This window comes from Lethenteron reissneri, unplaced genomic scaffold (genome assembly GCF_015708825.2).
Source record: "Lethenteron reissneri isolate LAM-NWPU_2019-01 unplaced genomic scaffold, ASM1570882v1 scaffold_1639, whole genome shotgun sequence".
Lineage (NCBI taxonomy): Eukaryota > Metazoa > Chordata > Hyperoartia > Petromyzontiformes > Petromyzontidae > Lethenteron > Lethenteron reissneri.
Genome location: NW_026891376.1, coordinates 1,437,540 through 1,463,820, shown reverse-complemented (window position 1 = coordinate 1,463,820; position 26,281 = coordinate 1,437,540). Strand labels below are relative to the sequence as shown.

Below are 26,281 nucleotides of genomic sequence, written 5' to 3'. Positions count from 1 at the left end.
CATATGCCACAGTCTAGCACGCTGGACTTCTGCTACAGCTGTCACGAGTCCTACCACACTCAGAAGTGAACACCATCGAGCTTTTTCTGAAACATCTCTCCTTGAAAGTGCAAATGAACCACAAGGTCAGCTCCATGAAGATAACAAAGAATGGACTGCCTCAGGAGTCTGTTCTTGCCACTAACACTTTCCAACATTTACATCAACTTACCTACACCGATTTGTCTACGCAGATGACAATAAAATTCATGCGAGTGTATAGATTCGTAACATAGCTGCTTATAAATTTGTAGTGTGACATTAAATTAATTTATTGGTACGATTATGTGATGAAAAGAAAACCAACGACTAAAATACTTCTAAGCGACCGTATGCATGCAACTCAAGGGACAGAATAATGCTTTACTACGACCAGCTAATAGTTAACATACCAATCTTGATTTGAAGTTTACGTGACTGCAGGAATCCACACTCTTTGTTTTTTTCGGTAAAGTCACGTAGGTAGAAAAATAAATAATAAATCACGACGTTTCGATCGCAATACAAGCAATCGTCATCAGGTAGAAAAATTCAGCAGTAGAACTGCTGAACAAGAAGTTAACATACCACCTTGGAACGCAACCCTTTTCGGAAAAAAAAAAACCTCTTAGAACAATCTTTCTTGTACCGATATGCGCGTTGTGTGTGTGTTGGAGGGCAGTCACCACGAGGTCTAATAATTATAGGGGACAGTATGGTTTGAGTTGTCCACGTACTATCTCTGCTAACTATCGTTCTGGGGCCCAGATTGCGCCACTGTCGTGAAGCGTTCCCTTGCACCTAAATATAAAATACCACAAGTCTCCAGCGGGGGGCGCTGGGTCGGCGGGTGTGTGTGTCGAACACCCGGTGTTCTTGGCTGCGCTGTCAGGCTCTGTCCACCGCTGGAGTCGTTGTTGAGTCGGCACGCTGCTCACGCTGGCGGCGGTGCCCGTGCTCGCAGGGATGATGGGTCCGGCTCCGTCTGTGTTGGTGAGCACGATGGCCACGTCGCCAGATCGCGCTCGCCGCTGGGCGGCAGTCCGGGACCCCCCTTGGCACCAGACACGGTTGATTGTGCCTCGAGCTCGACCTTTGCTGGAGTGTGCTCGAGGCTTCCGAGTCGCCACGTCCACAGATTATCTGCGCGCTCGGGTCGATTAGCAGTCGGAATCCCTGTGGCCACGCCGCTCCCCCTCTCTCAGCAGCTTGCTTCACGCGAGCAACCTTGGCGCTCTCCCCTTCCCCCAGGAGGGCTCCTGCTGTGAGCTGCTCGTCGTTGCTCCTCACTCACTCTCCAAAACTCATCAAATGTATTCGCACACCTCTTAGCGTCTCACAACTCTTATAGGCTTAGTACAATACAACTTCTCGTAGTTCTTGACTCTGTGGGGGACGAACATCGTGCACACCTCTTAGCTTCTCACAACTCTTATAGCTTAGTACAATATAAATTCTCGTAGTCCTTGACTCTGCCAGCGACTCAAAGCATAAGGATGAATGTAAAATTAAACTTTCAGTGATACTCCGTCTGTCAGCGCCGAACTCAACACTTAGCAACACATCGCCCCTCTCCTCCGCAAGACTCTACACCCATGGTTGCTTTCGAGGACCATACCCCGGGGATTGCCGTTGCAAGACTGGTTTGGTTGGTTTGGCTTCTTCGTTATATCCGGTGGCAACGCATGCGTTTGTATATTGCAGATTTGCTCCTTGAGTTGCACGGGGCCCCACAGTCATGATGGAGTGCTCGTCATCTGCGGTTATGTGGGGGACGATCATCGTGCATTCTTTAAACAGCGGGGTTATCCGCAAATTTACACCACTTGTTAGCAATATTTTTTGTGTGGAGAATACCTGTCTGTAACGACAGCCATATGTGGCAAGCTCAGCAGACTTGAGCATGTATAGTGCTTGAATGGGTGAACACCATGCATTATGGGTGTTATAACTAACTATTAACTATTTATATGTTACCAGGTAAGGCCCACTGAGCGATATAGCTATTTTTCAGAAGCGACCTGGCCACCAATGATAACTCAAATAAGTTGCTTATCACGTGGACATTTACATCAAAAACACTAAACGCATGTTTCTAAATGTGGAGGGAAAAGACGGACGGACCCGCATAAGTCGACCCGACCACGGGGAAAACAAGCAAATTCAAAATATACAAGCGTCAGGTTCAGGATTGAACCCGTGACCTCCTGTATACCAGGCAAGGTAGTAAATATCTTGTCACCATCGAACCCTATGTGTTATAGGCTATGGAATTACATAGTGGGCAGCAAATGGCAGTGGAGCAAAATATCAATTGTTGGGCTGTGCTTCTATGCTCCTGTGTGTATGCTCCCCCACCTTCACCAAACAGCACTTTACAGCGTGGTGAACTTGGTTAAATAAGCCTCGCAGGATTACAACAACGTGAGCAGGTTCTTATCCAGCAGTGGAATTGACAAAATTTCTGTACGTGTGCATTAATATCTGATGACGTTGATAAATAACGAATTGTGAGGTTTGTAACGGTTCAGAGGGACAATTTCTTCGTTCAGAATCTCACTTTGCAATAATTCTCGGATTTCTCATTCGCGCCGAGGTTTGTCTCATGTTTCAGTCGCTCTCTGAGAAGGGGAGCAGCTCTGATGTTCAGAAGTTTTCTCAAGATATCATCAACCTTCGTCTCACGAAACATTACAGATGTCCACGCTAGCACCTGCGAAGAGGTAGGACTCCTGTAACAAGTTATGGTCATGCAAATCCTCTCAGCAGGATAAATAGACACGCCTCTTTCTCGTATGTGTCACTCCGCATTAGCTGGATGGTGGTGGTTATGCGTGTGGCCTGTAATCCAGCACTGTTGAGGCAGTGAGGGTTTGTGGATCACTGCACAAATTATTAAAACTATTGTCCCGTAGGCGTAGAGGAGGTGCCATACCATATTTTACTAGCAGAAGGCTGTACAGCAAAATATGGACTCCACCTGTTATGTCTGTGTGGGATATGGTGTTGCCCTCTCTCACGCGTAGGATTTCTCCAGGCGCTCTGGTTTTCTGAAACATGTTGGGCAATAACAAAATTGAGTGACTATGTTGTGGTGGCACTTTACAAGTAGACATTATATTATAAAGTACTTTTTAGAAAAGTAGAAAAAAAGAATACGCGAAAAAAACATAAAATGTAACTGCTGTTGACCGAACATCCCAATGCTGGAAAATAACCTGCAAATGTACTTAATTGGGATCGTACATACCAGCAACATTTTATCCTACTGAAAATATTTGGCAGGACCCTCCTGAAAAAAATATTCCTGCGACTCATTTAGGCATTCCTATATAATTAAATCTCACAATATTGGCATTAGTATTCTTAGCTTGGTTTTTACATAGTCTTCATTTCATACAATGGGAATGTCCGTGGGCTGTAAAATATGGAGGCTTCATTGTGCATCTGTACTGGAATGCTTGTCGTGTCTGATAGCCGCTGTGCCCATGTGTGCACGTGTCATGACATCGCTGGATGTCACCATGCTGTGGGCGCAGTACCGGCCCTAGAGGGGCACGGTGTGCGCTGGATAATAGTGCTGGATACCACCATGTCGTGGGAGTAGTCCCAGCCTTAGCGGGGCACGGTGTGCGCTAGATAATAGTGCTGGATACCACCATGTCGTGGGAGTAGTCCCAGCCTTAGCGGGGCACGGTGTGCGCTAGATAATAGTGCTGGATACCACCATGTCGTGGGTGTAGTCCCAGCCTTAGCGGGGCACGGTGTGCGCTGGATAATAGTGCTGGATGGCACCATGCTGTAATTGCAGTACCGGCCATACAGGACAGGGTGTATGGGTGCCGACCGAAGGGTAAGGTTGTGTTTGGACATGGCACTCAGGTTGACCCGGGAGGACACGTGACCTGTTAAGTTGACAGAGAGGCCCCAAGAGGGGGCTAGGGGGGGTCACATGATTGGGACCCAGATCCTTCCCGAGGGTTCTGGAAGGTGGACGTGGCCAAGGGTGGAGCCGGCCACGCCACAGAGAATATAAGCAGAGTCTCGAGAGGGACCAGGGTTGTTCATACAGGGAAAGAAACCCTTCGTCTATGATCTCCATTCAACGAGTCTTCCAGCACGTGGACCCCCGGGCAGATGTTGTTGGTCCCGGGTCCGTAGTAACAGTTACGTAGTAACTAGTGTAGTTACTAGTGTAGTGTAGTTACTAGTATAGTAACTAGTGTAGTTAGCCTGGTGGTCACCACCTTAGGTTGTTATTTTGTTCAGGGGAAGTTGCCCTGTAGTGTTGGAACTAAATAAAATCCGTTGCCTCCAAAGTCTACGTCTGCGACTCATTTGAACCCATTACACACGCATGCCTAAGTCTTGCTAGACGCTGCTGCGAATCTGATGTAGCTGAACCTCTTGACAGCCAGGGCTATGACATTCTTGAAGTGAATGGCAATGGGAGCCTTGAAAGTGAGATTGAGCAAGTACCACAATCTGTACGATCATTTGTTTCATGGGAGTGAAAATGCATATCCGGTGTCAAACACAAATCCACGTCAATACTTTCTCTTCACTTTCCCCCTGCTCTGCCAAAAAAAAAAAACAATGTAAAGCTTTTTTTCAATGCATGGTATTTTTATTTTTGTACCGGTCCATTTAAAGGATGCACTCAGCAGTTCCGCATTCTTCAACATCTACAACGAGATCGCAAACCTTATCACCATCTTGAATAACAGACGAGTGACTGACAACAATGAATCTGTGTTTTGCTCGCCCAAAGTGTCCGCGCTGGCCATGTGCTCTCATTGAGGAACAACGTGATGGTCAATTTAAACTGCAGCCTTACCCTGACTTCCGGTGACGTCATGCCAGAGTGAGCTGCTTCCTTGAGCGACCTCCTCACCAACCACTTTATGAGAGTGTTTTTAAGCACCTTTCAACTTTTACTAAAAACATATTTTACTCTCGACCTCAGACCAATGGGATGGGTTCAAAGAAATAGACAATTAAACCCCCCCTTTACCCGTTAACATCATAGATGGTAAAGGAGCAGGAAACATGGTAGGCTTGGGCCTGCCTTGCAGCATCACGTTTTATTACACCCCAACTCTCCACTCCGCTCCTGAACTGTAGTTATTTGGTGCCTCCTCCTCCCTCCTCCTCCTCCCTCCCTCTTCCACTGGCGTCTCCGACGTCAGGGAAAGATCCCTACCCCCAGAGCAGGCCCAACACAGTAATTGCTGTGTCAGCAGCCTTAGTCTACTCGCTCCTCCTTGAGCCTAATGGCGGAGCGCATCCCGTGGAAGAAGGCTAAAGCCTCCTCCCCCCTCTCATCTCCGTCCAAACCAAGACCTCCGTCCAAACCAAGATGTCATTCAGCTCCTCCAAGAACCACGTTCTAAATTGGGAGAAAATACTTCCATCCTAATCTCCCTCAATGGTACGTTCGATCAGATGAATGAATGGGTGGAGAAGCAGGAGGTGCATACCATGGCCTTGCAGGTCACGATGGACAATTAGGAGGGGAGACCAACTCCAGGCTCTGGAAGAGGCTTTCAATAATTTAGAGGCGAAAAACAGGGAAAGTCTATTGAAGAAATTCAGGACAAAGCCAGGAATTGGGCCCTCATATATGTTAGGAAGCATCTCCCAGCTGCATTGAAGAACATCAAACTACAAGACACTCCCCTTACTGGCACCTGGAGCCATATTGCAGGGAAAGCACGACCGACATTGAGACAAATCAAGCCACAAAAACTCCTCCCCTCCTCATTCACCTGATACAAAGAATCGAGGCTAACAACATCCTTGCCACTGCCAAGAACATGAAAGTCCGAGGCATACAAATCCAGGGTTCCCAGGCCTTCATTTCCTCAGACCTCACCCAGCTAGACTCTTAGTAGCGGGCACTGTTGCCCCCCTATATAAATACCTGGGGAAGAGAGAGGAGAGGGCGAGGACGCAGCTCCTATACCCTGCCAAGCTAAGGGTTGACCTGAAAGGGAGGCACCTAGACGTCACCAACCCCAGAGTTGTGTCCCGCCGGGACACACCTAGGCACGATACGAAGAGTAAGGCAGTGTAGACAGCACGTCGTCCCCTCACCTCATGCACCTCAGCCATGTAGGCCCCCCTCTCTTCCCCGAGACCTCGACATCGCAGCCATCTTCCTAGTGGCATTGGTTCCACCTGAACATGAAGGACCTAGACTTTGCCAACCCCAGAGAGGCAATGAGCAAACAGGGAGGTCCAGGACATGCTGCAGGGACCACGCAGAGACCAGGGGAGATAGCATGACCCAACTCCATTAATTTCCGGAGCAGTGTTTTATTAGATCCTTGTGTTGGGGGAGTACTCTGTAAGGGGAATGCAAGGGGTTTTGTATTTGCGGTATGGGATTGTAACCTCATCGGTCAGCTCAGTAATTTTGGTTAATTCGTGTTGGCCCCCATCACCCTGATGTCAACGGCCTTAACCACCCTATAAAAAGACAGAGGAACCTGTCTTTCCTCCAGAGGCAGAATACTGACATAGCCTTCATACAGGAAACCCATGTTACTGAGCCTGAGTCAGCCAAGCTTAAGAGGGGTTAGGTGGGACGAGTTTTCCTACTCTTCCCATTCCCAGGGTAGCATGGGAGTAGCCATTCTGATCCACTGAGAGAGTGAACTTCCACACCTCTTCTAAAAAAAATACCCTCAGGGGAGATTTATCCTGGAAGCTGACTCCTTTGCAAGGAGGGATCTTACCTTTCTGAACATCTACAACTCCCCCCTCGATAAATTCTAGGACACTCTTCTCAATAGCAGCACTGGTATGACAGAGAGAGCATGAGCTAACTGTTGGAGGGAACTGGAATATTACGCCTGACCCAGCCCTAGACAGGTCCAACTCTCCCACAAGGGATGGCGTAGCATGATCGTAACTGGTAATCAGAGAAATTATCGATTCTCCACCACCTCATGGTACCCTGTGCGAACCCTTAATCTCCTGGAAAGGGACTATGCTCATGTATATCGGGCCCACAGGACCCCGTCTATAATCTGTTACTTATTAATCTTCAAGAGCCTCCTCCCTTCGGTCTCAAACGTAAGGATACTTGACCAACAGCGTTTTGACCACTGTCCTATTCTTACACAGTTTATTCTGGACCCCACTCAAGAATCCCATAGCACATGGTCCCTGGACACCATATTAGTGAAGGATGCAGGCCTATTAACGAAAATCAAAAATGAGGTCACTAGTTTCATGGAAATAAACTTGAGACCATCCTCCCGAACCTCCCCCATGGTGGTTCGGGATTCCCTTAAAGCTATCTTCAGGGGAATTTTTATTTCAGAATGGGCCTGGAGGAAGAACCATCCTACAGCTGGAGGAGAAACTGAATGAGAAACATAGCCTATTCAGTACAACCCAATCGCATGCGGTCCAAGGGCAGGTCAATTAACTAAAGCTAGAACTAGACAAGGTATTAAATGACCAAACCTCCCTCCTCTTTATGAGGGCAAAGATTATGTTTTACAACCACTCCCCCTCCACGACCAAGCACTTAGCCTGGCTGGTCAGGCGCAAGCAAACTTGGAACCACATTTATGGGATCAAAGAAGCTGGTGTGCGCCTTGTGACGAGGGCAACAGAGGTTAATGAGAAGTTATGCAGCTTCTACAAGGACCTGTACCGTTCAGACCTTCCATAGAACCGCGACATAGCGAAATTCCTACTTGAGACTCCCCTACCCTATATTCACCTGGATTGGAGGAAAGCTATGAGGGGCCGATCTATCTCCCCGAACTCCTGGAGAGCCTGGGTTCCTCCTCCACAGGGAAGGCACCAGTCCCTGACGGCTTCCCATTGGAGTTCTACAGAAGCTTGTGCCCCCCAATTCTAACACACCTCCTGGACACTTTAAATGAGTCTGTTAGATAAGGGGAACTCCTGGATTCCATGAAAGAGGTGACAATCAGCGTCATACATAAACTAGGATTTATTGTAGACCAAACCAAGAGCTACCTGTCCATCTCTCTCTTGAATATGTCATAGGCCCGGCCAAGATGGGGTTCGTGAAAGGCAGGGTTCCCTCAGACTACATCTGAACCCTGGTCAAATCAGTTTAAAATTGCCTCCAGGTTAAGCATTAAAGCATACGCCATTGCACTGGACTGGGAGAACGCTGTCGATTGGGTCGAGGAGGGTTTATTTTTGGCACCATGCCGAGGCTAGCCTACCCTCTCCCAATTCATCTAAATGTGCACTACTTCATGCCCATTCGACTGCGACAGTTACTATGAATGGGGTTGTTTCAGAGAGGTTCCCCCTCACAAGAGGCACGTGACAGGGATGCTCCCTATCCCTCCTCTTTGCAATTGCAATTGAGCCTCTGGCAGCCAGAATATGAATTAGCCAGGAGATACTAGGTATACGCTATGGGTAAGTCGAAGATAAAGTAAGTTTTTACGCAGATGATATTCTGCTTACCATCATAAAACTGGACACCTCAATGCCTGCCCTCCTGAAGCTTATTGCGGAGTATGGTGCAGTCTCAAGCTATAAACTCAACATCTCAAAGGCAGAAATTATGCTTCTTCAAACAGAACTCCCCCCCCCCGTTCTTCTGGAGATTGAAGCCTCCCTAGTTGTTTGGGACAATATCCCGCTATTACTCCCCAATCAGGTCTACTTGGTCAAAACTATGACCCTTCCGAAGGCCCTCTACCATCTCAGAATGATAATGACTAATATTCCTCAGAAATTCTTCAGTTAGCTCCGCTCCCTTATAGATCCCTTTGTCCTGGGCCACATGGTGGCCAGGATCGACAACAATACCTTAACTCAGGGGAAGAAATGTGGTGGGCTGGCGTTACCTGATTTCGCTAAGTGCTACTTATTGGGAGGCCTTATTACGGTCACACGTTGATTCAGTAAGAACAGACAGCGCTCCGGGAAGAAGTGGGAAGAGGCATGAGTATCCCCCGGGAGCCTTGAGAGAATAGTCTATTTTTCCCCTGATGGATAAGCCGTTCGATTTTAAACCACTATCCTAGGTCAATACAACCCCTGGATCCTGAGAAATAGACCCATCCCTATCACCTTTGGCATCCAGCGACTCTCTCCGATGTGGGATAATCCATTCCCCAGAATTGAGACCAAGGGGGACAGCTGGCCAGATTGTAAATAGTGTAAATCCGGAAAGTGGGTGATCTCTCGTCTGACATGCCATCCCTAATAGCGATTTTTGTTTTTATTTCTCCAGATCAGGGACTCTATTAACAAGGCAAGGGATGTTGACCTCCGAAAGATCCCATCCCCGATATGGATATGGCTGATGGAGGAAAGGGCCCACTATAAAATATCTGATGAATACTAATTCCTACTCCCGTGTCCTACTGAGGTGAGACCAAATACCAGGGTGCTTTTGGGAGCTGGCGCTGGGCAGCGCGATCCCATGCGAATTTTAGGAACAAATTTGGCACATCCGCTGGCAATGTCTAAGATCCCTCCCTTTCAGGACAATTAAATTTAAGTTCCTTCATGGCACATATATTAGTAACCCAAGGACGAAATTCTGTGCTAGGTGATCCCCAGGCACCATCCAAATATGCATTCACACCTTTGGGGACTTTCCAACCAATCAGGACTTTCTATGATAAAATAACCGATCTGTACAAAGCGATATCTGGCGCCCAGTTACTACTTAGCATTGAATTATCCCTCCTGGTCCTTAAACTCCAAGGTATCACCAGGCACCAAGACACCTTTCTCCAAGCATTTCACATTTTGGTTAGAAAGACCATCCAGAGCTCCTGGAAGAATCATTCACCCTCTTGCATATAACTCCCTATTCGCCCTAGCAGCTTTAGAAAATCTGAGTCTAAAACTGAGGAATAGGGAAGGGGAGTTCACCCAGATCTTGGTCCCCCACGTGAATGCCACTCCAGAGACCCTGAGTTTACTTGATTGAACTTGAAATGAGACTGAGTCCCCCCAACTCCCCTTCCTTCTCCAAAGAAAAGGGATCTGATGCACGTAACACATAACAATAAGGTCCTACACGTCCGCGTTGGTTGTCTATCCAAGCCGCCTATCTCTCTATGCACCACGCACCTGTCGCGGAAGTTGTACACCCTCCTCCCCCCCGTGGTTGGAGCAATACAAATTATTTACAAAAACAAACCTCTGCCTTACCCTGTTGAGCATGAGTGCAAACTTTCCAACCACCATCAAAAACACTGCCACATTCAGTTCCTTAAAACTTCAGGTAAGCAGGTATAAAATATATAACTTTATTTCCGTAATAATAATTTATTTGGTATTCTCCCCAATCGTATAGCGCAAGGCTGTCACAAAAATAAAGTGCCACATTTCACGATGTTCCTGCTGTATAATCCCCAATGGAGTCAGTTGTGGTGAATGAGGACAGGGGATCTTTAACATCCATTGACTGAAGCAGATGGCACGTTGTGTTTTACTGTTAATACGTCTATGGAATTAACCAGTGCGGCTGGCCAGAATTGAACTTGAACCTCTAGAACGTGTCTTCTTGGTTTTTTCGGTAAGTCACGTAGAATGGAAATAATAAAATAATAAAAATAAAACATTATAATTATTTTATTGTTTTTTTTATTATTTTATTATTTCCATTCTACGTGACTTTACCGAAAGAACCAAGAAGATGAATCCCTGCAGTCACGAAAGCTTTAAATCTCTAGAACGTGCTTAGCCATGTCGCCATCATGTCACCAAGAGGAGTACGATAATATTTCACCTCTGTGATTCAAGGATTTGAAGAAAAGATTCAGCAGAGGCAGGTTGGTATTGCAGAGCAGATCAACACGTGTCACCCACACCTGGGTGAATGCAACTGCTTTTTCCACATCTGAACGATTAGCTGCGCCACAGAACGATTAAGCAGCGTATTCTGGATTATAGACAGCCAAACGTGGTTCGTCACAAATCTCTGAGCAGATCGATGTTAAAAAGGAAAATGTGTCTCTACCGTGAGCAATTGGTTGTACAGCTGCTTTAAACCAGTTGCAATGGCTTGCACGATTCAGTTGCATGCAACCGAGTTGCATGCCTAACAATGAACCCACTGGGCAACAAGATTGTTATTTGTAGTGTTTGCCATTGAAGTTGAGTGGTATTGTTGACGCACAGTACTATGAGTACAACTACAAGCTGTTTCCAGGGTGGATGGAAAGATAATCTACATGTTTGACTAAGGGTGGTAGAACTAGTTGAGACAGGACTGCCACTGATACAATTTTCAGCCACTACTTGTAAGAGGTGTGATTAGGGAAGATTAAGCCAGGTGGGGGTAATTGAAACCCCAAGTAGAAACAGGTGACCCACCCCTAAAAAGGAGGCCGCTGAGCCAATGGCAAGCCAGAAAGGGGCAGCTGGCTCGCATATATAAAGGACTGAGTCAGACCAGAGAGATCATGGTTCATAGTTGTGTTCAAGTGCAGAGGAGCGCCACATAAAAAAGCAGTATCCACGGACAGCAGGTGATGTGACAAGAGCTAGTCTTAGGAGGCTGTAAGTTAAACCTTCCACTCGTTGCAGAGTATTACAAGATAGTTTATTTGTGGGTCAAGGAGCAAAGTAAATAGTAAGGTTATGTTTGCAGGGGACCTGGTAGAAGTGCAGGCTGGAGAGCAGAGGTCTGCAGAAGGCAAGGAAGCCACGAGCGAGAGCACTTTCAACAGCCGGAGGTTTGGTAAAGAACGCGTGCTGCCTTCCAGCAGACCAACGGGGTGGCCTGCTGGGAGGCTACAGCAGTGGACATGGCGGAGGCGAGACGTGGAGGGGGGGGGGGGTAACCTGGGAGCCCCGAGTACCGCCTTGGCGTTCCCTGCTACCCATAGCAGGTCTAAGAGGTGGCCTAACCAAGCTGCGTGTGCGCCTGTGGAGTCGTGTGAGTGTATGGTCTGGAGTGGCGAGTCGGCGAGCACGGAAACTGAAACGGCTCGGGAACCCGAGGTGGAAGGCAACAAGCGCACACGAGACGATGTGGAAACTTCGTGTGTAGTCGCATTAAGAGTTCGTTAGAACAGCTGTTGTGTCCGGGGCACTGCCATACTAAAATTGTGGCGAATCCTCGCTTTTGAGATGTGGATTAAATTCGACTCTGATCGCTAACAGCTCGATGCGCAAGCTCTCGTTGTGTCCGTGACCATCGCACTCCACCCATGGGACTCGACCTATGCCCTTTACTTTTTAAATAACTGAAACGGGGTACGGCAGGTGAAGGTTTTGCGACCCCCCCCCCCCACCTCCCCACAATTACACTGGTGCTCATGCCAGAGCCACCAACAATCGAGCGAACAGGATAACTTTGTTCGGCAATGTTGTAACATTATGTACAGCGTGAGGTTGTGGTAGTTACGTTTTTGTATTGCCAATTTGTGATAGAGCTTTAGTCTCTAAGGATAAGAGGACTGAGTTACGTTTAACCTCTTGTTTCCTTGTGGGATCTAGTTTGATCTTGGCATGTTCTTCCAAAGCTCGACTTCATTCACTTACGCCTGTCTTGAGTCACCTGAGTCCCTTCCACTGACATAGCTGACACATCACGCAAGCGCCATCTCCTAGTCATGAATTTGAGTCTCGGGTTCTGGCAAAGGACCGATCTGAGCCTGTGTTTGGGCCCTGTCTGAAAGGTGTAGAGCAGCTTTTCTTACCTCCGGTCAGCATTTTCCCACTTAAGAGGTCTTGTAGTGGTATTTTTTTGTGTTCACTTCAGAGTAACATTGGTCTCATCTCAATGTGTACATCTTTAAAAGGATAATTGTGTAATTTAAATCCTACATTGTGCAAGGAGGATATTTGAACGAAAACAATAAGTTGAATAGCACTCTTCTGCTTTACTCATTGAGTCACACAGATGAAGGAAACAAAGTAAATAAATAACCAAAAACTGGAGAGTGCTTGGTGGGTATTATAGTTCCTTATCTTCCATTGTTTTTTTGGGGCGTTTTGTTCGGACTTTGAACACGATACAACTGGCAATGATTAAGCACCACAAACAAGTCCATATCACGTGTTCAGGATTACTTGTGTAATATGAAGATGCACCCGGGAGGTAACTGGGCCATGGTGATAGGCTCTGTCAGCCTCAGCCCACAGCCAATGGGACGTCGAGCCAGGGGCGTAGCCTGTGGCTGCATAGCAACATCTGGAAGGTTCCAGGGGGCGAGGCTGATGATTGGCTGCATGGTATCACGTGGGCCAGGCGCTATAATGGGGTGTGGGGAGAGACAGCTCCGGGTCAGTGTGGAGAGGGGCTAAGGAGGAAACCACGTCTGTGTCACCGGCACGCCAGCGGCCACGTGGCGGGCTGGAGGCTGTCTCTGACATACACCGTCAACCAGCGGTGTGAGGGAGCGAGGCAGCGAGCGGACGCCACGCTCGGGGAACGGAGTAACGGGGGAAAGAGGAACCCAGCGTGTGAGGGAGCTGTGGAATGAGGAAATAATAAAGAAAAGACAATCTCGTCTGGAGCAGATTTATTACACTTGGGTTAGATTTTAAAAGGAATGTGTCCCTGGTGTAAAGTCTAAAGCAGTCCTTTGCGAGAAAAAAATAGTCACGACCTAATGACTGGTTAAGCTGCAATTTTCTTTTTCACTTAGACTGTCTTTCTACACTCGCAGGAGACGCTTTAGCAGACAAGCAGAGCTATGGGTGGATCCTCCTCTTCACCCACTGCTCCTAATGTTGCGTCTGAGGAGCTCACCTGCTCCATCTGCCTGGCCACGTTCGACTGCCCGTCCACGCTGAGCTGCGGCCACTCGTTCTGCCTGCGATGCTTAGAGGATGCGTGGGAGGCAGCCGGGAGCCACTCGTGCCCCCAGTGCAGAGCCGAGTTTACGCAGAAGCCGCAGCTGAGCAGGAACGTGGCGCTCGCCAACCTCGTGGAGCAGCTTCATTTGGCTGATAAAGCGGCTCTGCAAGTTCCCTGTGACAGCTGTCTGGATGGTAAAGAACCTGCTGTGAGAACCTGCCCAGTGTGCGAGATGTCCTTCTGTGAGCCCCATGGTAAACATCATCTGCAGAACCCGAATTTCAAGGACCATGAGCTGATGGAACTGGGTGCCAATACGGGAGCTCGCAAGTGCAAGTTGCACAACAAGCGTCTCGAGTTCTACTGCGCTCAGGACGAGTGCCTGGTATGCACGAGATGCGCCATCGTGGGGGAGCACACAGGACACAAATGCATCAGCGTGGAAGATGCGCACGAGGCACGGAAGGTGAGTGGAGCCACTCGGATACAGGATCCGAGGGGATTGTACCGGTGCTTACCTCTGCGAAATTAACAATCTAGCAGATTGTACACAAATACTTGGCTGTCTCTAGTCACACTATACATTAGTCTGTGCAGTTTTACAAACTTCACGTTTTCTAAAAAAAAATCCTATAATTCCTTTGCTTTTAGTGAAGATATTTGTAAGATTGACCTGCCAAAACAGACTTTGATACATCATCCACTTTAAAATGAATAGTTTCATACAGAGAATGACATGCAACTAACGTGCCATCTGTCATGCAGAGAAAACCGATAAAGACGTCAAAATGCACCATCCTTATTCCAAAAGGCAACGCTGCATTTGTCACGTTTTTTTATGGATGTTTGAGCTCGATCACTTGCCTCTCCCCCAGCTTGCATTGCTCCCTACCGGTTTGTGCAGCTGGGATTCAGAGTTGGGTTTGTGGGTACACTCATATAGTAACGCTCTTCTTTACAGAAACCAGTAGAAGAGAAGACGAGAGCGGTGGAGGAAAACAAGAATGAGGCAGAAGAGTCTGTGAAACAGATGGAGGCTGTTCGCAAGAATACGCAGGTGTTGAATCTAGGCATGGCTCTGGTCTCTAAACATTCGCCTCTCGAAATTTCCCAACTGAGGGCAGCTCTGCTCGTTTTAAGAACTTTGTAACATTCCTTTTCAAAAATAATACGTTACAAAGGGGGAGGGGTGAGGAATTTACATTGTTGCTTTATACTCGTTTTGACTACGATCTAAAAGATGTGTACATCCATTCATGGCTGCATTGTTATTGCATTATTATTTAAACATGTAACTTTTATCCAAAGACCAACTGTAAATACATTTACAAACATTCGTTTTTATAGTTGTAAATAATAATAAAATCAATTCTATGTCCTTGCAGGAGCCAATTACCAAAACCAAGGATTACATCGCCGGTATTTTCACTTGCATGAGGAAGGTGCTGGATGAGGAGGAGAGGATTGCGTTCCAATGCATGGACCTGAAGGGGCGCGAGTTGCTGTCACCGATTGACGAACGCATCGCTCATTACCAGTGGGAGATCGGAGAGCTACAGCAGACAGCCACTCGCCTGCAGGCGCTCGAGGAGGAGAAGGACTCGCTCACTTTTATGCAGGTGCACCATTGTATATGTCTGAACTTCGCATCGTACATAGTCAAGCGTGCTAATCGCAGGTGTGAGTGTACAATATTAACGACTCCTCTGTAATAAGGATTTCATGACTTTACAGCAGAGCATTAATAATACACTTGTATAGCAACTGAAGTGAATGACATTTTTAAGATTAAGTGTTCCAATAAACAAACTCTACATTGGGCAATGATACTACTTTTACGAGTAAAACGTGTGTAATAGGCACAATGTTTATCGATGGCCTTTCATAATCACGTATATAAAGAGCCCAGAGGAGTTAATAGTTAGACTGCACTTGGCACCATGGAGCTTGATGATAATCACATTTTAAAATGTTTTTTCTGATAACCAGTGTTTGAGATTTACACTAAATAGTTGCTTATTTGTAGCTAGTTTAACAAACCCTCCCATAATTAATTGTGTATCACCAAATAAACACATTAGCATTATATGTTTAAAAAATGTTAAATGTAATTATGGGTAGTCTGGAGGTGAGGTCTTCAAAACCACCATTTCCATAATTTAGCATTGCTGAGGTCAATTAGGATCTCAATGTCATTGGAGAAGATCTCCTTTAGATACAGACCTAGACATTTGATATAAGCTGGATGAGGTGTGCTCTGCTGCACAGTAGTTTTGGCAGCTGAGACACTATTTCCCAGGCATCGGAGCATCACTGCTTCAGGCTGGCGCACAATCCCTGGTCTCCACGAATTCCAGTCTACTTCTCAGTCTCGGTAGCTCTAGGTATGCTGCTCTGACTCAGACCACTTCGCAAAACAAACTAAACTAAAACTAAACAATTTTACCAGGCCCACACCTCCGGTAATGTCGCAGACTTGGATCTCTCATACCCCCCGCCTCCTCCCCCCCCCCGCATTCAGAATTAATTATTGTAAAAACCCACGTGCAAAACTCTTTCAAATTATTTTACAGCAGAGCCATTGCTATGATTGCATTTATGTACGTATAAAGATTGTTTATTACAACTGCGGAACTGTTAATTAACCCTGTGACACAGGACACATCACAATTGCAAGTCGGTTGCATATGTAGAGGTAATGTGCATTATGTAGTGAAGTCAATTGAAGCATAATTCACTTCATGATGCTTTCCTTTGCCCAAAACTGTCATTTCAAAAGTTTAATTGTAGTTGAGAATTAATTTAGTTGCTTTAAGTGAATTATCTGAAGCAGTATCCAAGAATGAATCGTATAATTAGAGGAGCTCTCGAGCAATGTAAGGATAATATATCTCAAAAGCACTTGTTTTTGGAATTCATAAACCTTTTATTACTTCAACAGTTCAACCCTTAATGTAATGTACCCGCAACATTGTGTAATTTTTACTTTACACAAAGAGTTAATTTATCAATATTATAATACTCTTTGGTTCTTTCGGTAAAGTCTTGTAGGTAGAAAAAAAAATAATATATCACGATGTTTCGATCGCAACAAGCGGTTGTCCTCGGGCAGAAACAAATATTCCAGCAGTAGAGCTACTAAACCAGGAAGAAACACAGCGAGAGAGCTGTTACAACAATAGGTTATATATGTGGCGAAGGGCAAGCAGGCAGGGTCTGAGCTGGAAAGAAATTCCATCCCCGCACGCAAGCACCGTCAGTTGTGTTAATGGGGGAGATTTATTTTTTCTACCTACGTGACTTTACCGAAAGAACCAAAGAGTATGGATTTCTTCAGTCACGAAAGCTTCAAATCAATATTTTATTTTGGTCCCATGGTGTAAAGTAGTATCCAACACTTGTCCACTCTTTCTCGAGGCTATGTATGGCCTGCGAAGAACAGGCATTGGCCAAAACGTCACCTTGTAGACGAATTTTTAAGGCATCGTTATTCATAAATGTGTAGTGGCATAGCGCTGGCTGCTGGCAGAAAAAGCGATCTGCGGCGTACGGCAGTTCTGATGTCAGCAGGCCAGGATTTTCACGTGAGGGGGATCTAGGGGAAAGGTCTCAGAAGAGGCCCAACCATGTACCCTCTCGTAGGTTCCAGAAAGAGGGCGTGGCCGGGGCAGAGCGAGGCCACGCAGACAGTATTAGAGGGGAAGCTTTCGTGACTGCAAGGATAGTATTAGAGGGGCCCCTGTGGGGGACCTCGGGGCTGTTGTTAGGGGTGGGATCCCCCGTCGTGCTGATGAAGTCCATCGTCACCGTTCTTTTCGTCATCTTCACCATTCTTTTCATCTTCATCGTTCTTCTCATCGTTGTCTCCGTCTTTACCATCTCGGGGCGCCACCAGTCAGACAGCCCAGCAACTTTTCTAAGTGGTGTCGCCGATAATAGATGGACTAAAATATTAAAAGTGTTAACCCCAATGGTGCTCGTTAAATAAAGCAGTGCCTCCAAGTCTTATCATCTCTGAGTTAGTCACTACAAATGTCTTGGTTTTTTCTGTGCTTGGCCTCCTGCTCAACAGTAGCATCAAATAATAGTTTCATGCAAGCCTCGTACAATACCATAATGCCTGGAACACTTATGGAATATTACATTAACATTTCCCAGACGTTTATTAAAATGTAAATGGGCATTAATTTTTTTAGTTACCCGAGAATTCTCACTCACGTTTTATATAATTAACATTTTAGCTATGTTGCTTGTATTTTTTTCTTCAGTGTTTTGTGTTGTGTTGATAGTTGAAGTGGTGGCTGTTCACCCTATCTTTGGTATCTCAAGTGACCTCTGCTCCTCCCAGACCAAAAATTCATATTCCTACTCTTTGGTTCTTTCGGTAAAGGCACGTAGTATGGATTTCTGCAGTCACGAAAGCTTCAAATCAAGATATTCATATTCTTGTGTATCGCATTGTGAAAATTACTCGTGGAGAGTCACATTTAACACCTCCTCGCTCTCTCCCACAGGGTTACCTGGAGGAGACACACAGGTACAACCACTATTCACATTTTAAAAAAATTAACCCGTAAAAACAAAGTTTTTCACTATAAATCCTTTATATGCGTGGCATCGGTTTTATTTTATTATTCATTTCTGTTTTTCTTGAGTAAGAGTTTCATTTTGATCACATTGGTATTTTAAATTAAATATAAGGAAAGTCGTATATAAGGATTATAAGGTTTTCAGTTTTTGTATGATTGTTTATATTGTACATTTTTGTTGTTTTCTTGAATAATTTTCTGTGTTTAGGAAAAATATATGATTGTGTTAGTGAAATTATTTTTTTCATACAAAGTGGAAAATTTTGGAAATTTTTTTTTCACTAAAATAAATTGTCGCGCACAACGAGTCTGTGTGCAAAATGTCAGCTCGATTGGATCACGGGAAGTGGGTTAAAAAACGACCGAAAGATTTGCACGGTCGTAAGCGCGCAAGCAAGCGAGCAAGTGAACTTAATATAAAGGATTTAAAAAGTGGTGCTGTGTGAGAGACATGGGATGTGGAAAAGACCACACCAAATGAGGAGGGACTGTAAGACATGAGTTGATGTGATATATGGCCTATGTATCAGGCATGGACTGTGTGTGGTACACGTTTGATTATGCTGTGCTCATACAGTGGGTAATGTAGCTGTGTGGAGCAAATTTGTTTCCTAATTTTTGTTCCAGGAGAAACGTCACAAAGAAATCCCCACCACCAATTCCACCTTCACTGGACCCGACCACAATCTCCTCCCTCGAAAGAGTTGTGGACAAATTCCTTCCATTCATCCGTGAGTTTATCAGTACAAATTTAGAGGTGGCGTTTGTTTATTCGCCAAAGATAGCATATCTTTCACACATCCCTGATTGAGCTCTCTGGCACTGTTTTCAAGCATCTGTGGACTTCGTTCTTTCATATTGCACCTCCAATTAGCATGGTTGGCTACGTATGGTGCAAAAATAAGTTCAACATGCATACCTATTCATTTAATGCGTTTACCACGCCCCAAATGTAGCTCGCTCAACACAATTCCCGAGTCCAACTACCACGATTTAACTTGTATATACGGAAACATAATGGTGCCGAGATCATCGTTCTTGATGACCTTGGTGTCAACAGTTCTTCAGTACAAGAAAAACTATATAAAATGTAGCTGGCCATGAAGCAGATTATTTTGCAATCGAGAACAATGTTGGCGAATTGGTTTTCTCGCAAAACAGTGTCTCTAACCTTACATCTGCTCGACAAATGCTTTCCACATGTGACTTTACACTGGCAAACCTAACCGCTCCCGATTCATTGAAATGCACACCTTTAGACATTTGAAACAAGTGTATTTTGATTCGGACATAATTGATAAATGATTGTTGATTCGCATGGTTGAACAAATCTGGCATGTGTCATGGTTGCTACTGATAAAATATCACTGGAAAAGTCCCCAATTTCTGCACTTTTTGGGGGAACACATCCACCATTAAACAATTAACTGCCAAGTAGCAGTCTCTCAAGAGTGGGTAGAAGAGATGACAGTCAGTCCTTTACATTTTTTTACCAAGTACAAAGCTTCCCAGAAACAACTGCAAATCTGTCCTTAAGCAATCAAAGCTTGACTTTGTAACTCGCAAATGCAATAATAAATGGACATCCTGTCCAGTTGGTTCTCATCCTTTATATTCGTTAGACATAACTCTTTCAAACAACATCTGCAGATTTTTCGATTTCCACCAGTAAGGGATACATCTGGGTCAAATTCTTCACCCACTATTAGTCTGTTGCAGTGAAAAATCGACTGGCAACATTTGAATTGCGTCGTCGAACAGTGGGTGCCTGGTAAGTTAGGCAATATCCAAACGTAATACCTCAAGGCTTATCCCGATGGTATACCTGGCATTGTGTTAAAATATGTTTTTTGTAGGCTCTTTGAGCTGTCACAGCAGCCACGCTGTACCAGCAACTTGAAATCTTCGTTCATGCCAGTACCAAAAAAATAGTCATTCATCTTACGTATAATTGGCCAATAGCTGTTACTTCATTACTCTAAAAAGTTGTCTCTCCTCGGCAATTTGTTCAATCACATTTGAGAGTGCAATTTCAGATCAATGATCGGTATGGGTTCTGTAAAGCATGGCAAACAGGTGACCTTTTGGCAGATGTAACTTAATTTTGGTGGTCAATCCTGCAACATTTTTGAGAGTCAAGACCATAGCCTCCGACCGCTCAATTATTTGGTATTTCATGCCGATTGCCAAGTTACCATTTTTGGCCTACACTAATCTGCAAGTTTTAATTCAAGTTGTAGGTCAATATATTTGGTAGCTGATGGTAGCCCATATGATGCCTTAACCATTTGATCAATAATGCAATTTGCGTGTATATATTAAACCCTTAATTAATCAAATGCTCTTGAAAGCACCTCGTATAAAAAATACATATCGTTATGCATCCTACGTCTATTCGTGCACATGTATATATTATAATGTTTGTTCTGTTATACATTATTTATGTGCTATCCTTTACTAAAGATAGCCATACACTGGCTATGGGCAAAATCTCAATCCATAACGAATTCTTATTTGACTCACTCATTGGCCTCGCCCAAAAATGTAAGAATTATTCTTGTATTATTTAGTTTCATCCTTTGTTTATTTAAGTTGTGTCTCCTATGTGCTCAATTGCTTTTATTGGGGCTTTCTTGTTGGTACTTCAGTTTCTCCTTATGTCTTGCATTTTTGAAGATGAAGATCACACACTAACCTTGTGCTCTGATTCGATACTTTTAGATTTGCACTGAAAGCCACAATCTTCATTCACATTGTGGTTTTTGAAGGTGAAGTGACAGCCAGCAAGCTTGGTGCCGCTCTTCTGCCATTTACCTTTGTCCCATTTTTGAGGACTCATTGACAGGATGATCACAATTGGTTTCCCTAGCGGTACAAAGATAGTCCACAATATCATGATGGAATGATTGAGCTTGTGTCAATAGACTTAGCGATATCACAAATTAGTACACGTCTAGCAGTCGATTGTGCCACGCACGAGACGGTGAACTTGCCCGGGACTGACATGGCAATCATGAGTCTTGATCTATGCGGCTGAACTTGTCTTCTGCTTTTCCAGGTGATGAAGACCGAGCTGCTCTTGGTGAAGTCGCCACAGCCGACCCAACTATCTAAGCATGAGGCGAACTCGCCTACCACCCCTCCTCCTCCCTTGGGACGATCTCTCGGGATGTGAGCAGGGACCGATTTGAAGTCTGAAATGGATGTGGTGACTGACATGAGCGAAATGTCACTTGTGCCCTACTGATGGAACTCGTGTGGAACACAACTGGCGCTCGTGAATGTTAAAATGAATCTCAATGAGCTCCGAGGGACAGTGTTGTATTTATATACATATATACTGACACATCCATCCATAGTAATTAACTCTGCCTTCTAACAGCAGCAGACACTAAACGTTCCGGGAACTAACTCCTCTGATTGGAGATGTTGCAATGGATTCCAGCGTTAACATTTGTTGACTTAGACTGGAACATACGATGATGGTTGACAGGTGAACAGTGTCTGAGTTTATATTAAGTGGCCCGCATGCTTACAAATAGTAACATTAATACAGACTGGACACTTTAATACTCGTTTATCTAATTAACAAAATGTAATGACACTTTGTGAAACCTATAAGTTACCTAATGGTATTCGATTATAATTGTGCTTAGACGTAACACGTTTTTGGATCCAATAACTATTCAAACAGGAAAAATAAGAAAGTGAAAGTTTATAGTTTTAAATAACTTTTTCAAACAAGGATTTAGAGCACGACACACTGGCAGAGCCAGTGGTTGGGGGGGCGGGGTGGCCCGTGCCCCCCCCAATTAATTATCCGATCAAAATCCCTAATTTTGATTAGATAATTGGAGTTTATTAGTAATCGGCATTTTGGGACCCCCAGTAGCATATTATGTGCCAGGGACTCGATGAGATGGGACAATAGTCTGAGTCCATAATTGGCAATAAGTAACGGCAAAGCAGTTATAAGTGACTCAGAATTGTGCGCAGTTGCGTAAATAGTACACGACTTCCCTGAAGGCATAATACCTTCAGCGAGTGCGATGCCGATCACACACGGTTCGAATTCGACTCTTGATCGATGGCTGCGCCATCGCCACACACACATCGAATAAAAGCAAGGGACAAGTCCTCACTAACAACTCCTCTCATTTTTCATTGCTGGAGGGGTTGCCCCTTTACCTGAAAATCCTGGCTCTGCCATTGACTACACAAACACGAGTGAATCCAAAAATATTGGATTTTTGATCGGTTAATCGATAGTACACGTGTTGTGCAATTTATGAGTCATATTAACATTAATTAATATATGTATGCAGTGAACACTTTGTATTGGCGACGAATGGTGCGAAACGTTCTACATACGCACGTTTGGGTGCCTAGCAAATCTTTAAATATAGAAAATGTAAGTTTATTTGGAAAACCAGTACATAATTGATATGAAAAATAATGGAGCGTAACCCCATGTAAGCTGGGGTGGCTGATAAGTTCTTAGCTCCATGAAAAGGTTTGAAGGGCTAGTGAACTCGATATTAAATGTATTACTTTGAATTAATGTATGATTAAATAATTATTAAAATAACATACGTTATTTTTCATTATATCTAATTATGATGAAAAACTTTGGTACGAATTAATTATCCATGACATTTACCTATTGTATTGATAGATTTTAATTATTACACAACTTATTCACGATTATGGCGCAGTCTTTGAGTATCATCAATGGTCAATTATGCATATAATCGATGGAAATTACGCATATGATCAGGAGCGATTGTCGATCACGATAGATATTCTGACTGAGTTCAATATTATTTAGTCATACATTTTACAATTAAATAATAAATATAATCTCATTAATTAGGTTATTGGCTTTTACGTTTTCTTGAGTAATGTATTATTAATCGTGGTAATGTTAATGTTTCATGCTTTCAACATTCACGTCAGGTCTCAATTCAGATCTCACAACATGATATGGTTGAACTTGAGAAATATGATGCATTGGTAAGGAAGGAAAAATTCGGACCCCTTTGGACAAAGCAACTTCAGCAACTTAGAATGACATCGAAAAAATACTTATCAGAATGGAACTACATTACACATGCAAATATGCATACTCATCGATGCTTACCCAAAGGGTGATATGCGTCAATGATCATATCAAGATCATGTGATAAAGATGTTAACATCTCATTATGCAGTATTTATACAGATATGTTATGTGGAGGGGTTTGTCAAGGTGGCAGTTGTGCAAGGGGTGTTAACACCCTCTACTTGGCACTTAAAACAAAAATGCAAGACCTACAGAAATAAGCTAATTCTGGAGCCCCCAGGGGATAGGTGTTCAATGCCTTCTGGCCAAACCATTTAGAGGAGCCAGACTGAACCCCTCTCAGTGTTTCTCCAGGAACAGATTAATGCGATTGGCTACTTAGAATGTTCAAACACTCGTTGCAGAATAAAACTTGCCACTCCTGTTGGGAGATAGACCAGTACAGCCTGACCTCTACTATACAGGAGGTCCGGTGGACCAGTTCTGGCTCCAGTCATTGAGGTGTAGACAGTTCTGCAGAAAACTGACAAAAACTGCAGGGCGTGCTGGGGGTGTGGGAGCATGGTGAAGAGGTGTGAGAGGTCCCAAGGCTGCGGTGCGTTTGCCTCCCCATCAACAAGAGGCGAAGAATGGTGATTGTGGTGGTAGTTGCTTATGCCCCCCACCAAAAATAAAGATCAATGGAGGGATGCAGACAAGGCTGATGAGTTGGATACCTATAACTTATCGCAGATGCTCTCTAAGGTGGCCCCTCAGGATAGTCATCCTGTTTGGTAACTTTAATGCCTGAGGAGGCCATGACGCAGACACCTGGGTCGGAGTGATTTGAAGGCATGGGTGAGATCAGCTGACTAATAACGGTAGGTGGCTGTAGACTTCTGTGTAGCCCATGATAATGTAATTACCAATACACTTCTCCAGCATTGGTACATCCACACAACATCATTAATGCATGCCGGATCTAATCAAGAACATATGCTAAAAATATATAGTGATGGAACAGCGGATCTGGGCCGATGTGTTTGACACCTTGACCTACGGTGGAGTTGATATGCCCACTAACCATCGGCTTGGCATCTGTAAGATTCGCCTGCCATTTTGCACTCCGGTGGTGGGTGTCCATTTAGGACCCATTCAAATCCACAGTAGCCTGGTGTTACCTAGCTGATGATAGTTGCAAGCAGGAATTTCAACATTGCTTGCTGTTGGAAGAAGTGCAAGGGGCGATCCAGAGTCTGATACCAGGAAAAGAACCGGGCATTTATCTCCCAAGCGAAATGCTGTGGAAAGGTTGTGCCTGCATGCACACTGTCCTACATGACATCACAACTGTCTGGACTACAGGATGGGTTCCGCAGATTTGAAAGGTTGCCCTGGTGGTCCCCCACACAGATTATAACAAATACAGCGGCATCTCCCTCTTAATTATTCAAAATCCCCTTGGCAGACACGTTGAGGAGAGGCTTGTGGAGCCTAAGGTGGTTTCAAACCATAACAGTCCTACGTTAATGCCATATTCGCTGTCTGTTACAGCAAAGATGTAGGGAATTCCCACAAGATCTGCATCTGTTGTATTCACCTGGTCAAGGACTGACACAAGAAACAGGCCTGGGCTCTAGGCTGTTCTTCGTGATTTCAGAATCCCCGACTCCCTGCTTACAATAAATAAGGACCTGAATGATTGTGGGCAGTCCTGGCTAAAGCTACGTGGCCAGGAGTCTGAGCCATTTCCTGTTCACATTCGGATGCGACAGGGATCTACATTATTTAACAATCTTTAACCACGTATATAGAGGAGCTTTCTATGGCTGTACCAGAGCACTTTCCATCTGGTACATATATAATGGGAGGCTGATCGATGGCTGGGTGCGGTCGAGGGATGACTGCCGATTGGTCAACCATGTTATGTATGCTGATGATTTTGTAAGTGCTGCTTACCCAAGAGGAGGAGTTGGAGGCGATGCCCCTGAACCTGGAGTATTCCACTAAGAGGTGGAGTCTTACCATCAGCCCCACCTAAACTAAGCACCTGTCTGGGTATGTTGTGTCAAACACTCCACTCCCTCAACCCACCTTTGGCGTCATCTGGCGTCGTCTGGTCCAACGCATGTGAGACTAGACTCTAAGGAAAGCTGTCTCGGGTGTGGACCAATCAACTTCAAGGACAGTGCATACATTATCAGAGTTATGTTTTTTGTTTGCATTATGACTGCAGGTATTGTGGTCTATGCAAACATGACTCCTTGTAAAAAAAGTTGTCAGTTTTGTTGCCAGATAAAAGGGTAAAAAGACAATTATATTTTTTACTGGCAAATGAGGTTCCAAAGGAAGGCCAAGTTCAAAGGGCTCGCATAATGTACGTTGCCTCAGTAATCACACCGCCCCACCCCCACATCATGCAAGAGCTAAGAAAGGTGGTTAACACATCTACGCCTCTATATAAGGAACGAAACAGTAAGACTTCTCCACAAATCTGTCTCTCCCCTGATGAAGCTCTCCAACACACCGGTGTGCCGTACTAGTGACGAATTGGCATGTTCTGTTTACGTGACAAACCTTACGAGTTGGCTGTGTCGGGTGGTGGCGGGTTTTAACGACACATTTACGCAATCTAACCCAAAAACCTCTCTTATTGCTGAAGACTGGTACCAGCGATGTCAATATTGGAGGAGGCTCGTGAAGGACGCTGCCACTGGGCAGTTGGAAGCAGTCGCCCTCCAGCAACAACGGAAGGCAGAAGAGCAACACGCACAACAACGAGCGGAGCGCCGGCCAGCCAAAATTCAACAAGTTTGAGCAGTAGGGGACACAGCTGGCGCATCTGTCAGGCATTTTAGT

General features: G+C 44.9%; 1 protein-coding gene across 2 annotated transcripts; it reads left to right on the top strand.

The window, feature by feature from the left end:
• Positions 1–13,268: 13,268 nt before the first annotated feature.
• On the top strand, positions 13,269–24,513 carry LOC133338977 (E3 ubiquitin/ISG15 ligase TRIM25-like). Of its 2 annotated transcripts, none has more exons than XM_061547106.1 (6): positions 13,269–14,258; positions 14,754–14,849; positions 15,235–15,411; positions 18,307–18,329; positions 19,009–19,112; positions 21,440–24,513. In XM_061547106.1, exons 1-6 carry the CDS (start codon positions 13,689–13,691, stop codon positions 21,493–21,495), a joined length of 1,026 nt encoding a protein of 341 aa, XP_061403090.1. In that variant the 5' UTR covers positions 13,269–13,688; the 3' UTR covers positions 21,496–24,513. The 2 variants fall into 2 exon arrangements, with proteins under 2 accessions (XP_061403090.1, XP_061403089.1); XM_061547105.1 differs by having other exon boundaries at positions 13,270–14,258; positions 15,178–15,411; positions 21,440–24,503.
• Positions 24,514–26,281: the final 1,768 nt, after the last annotated feature.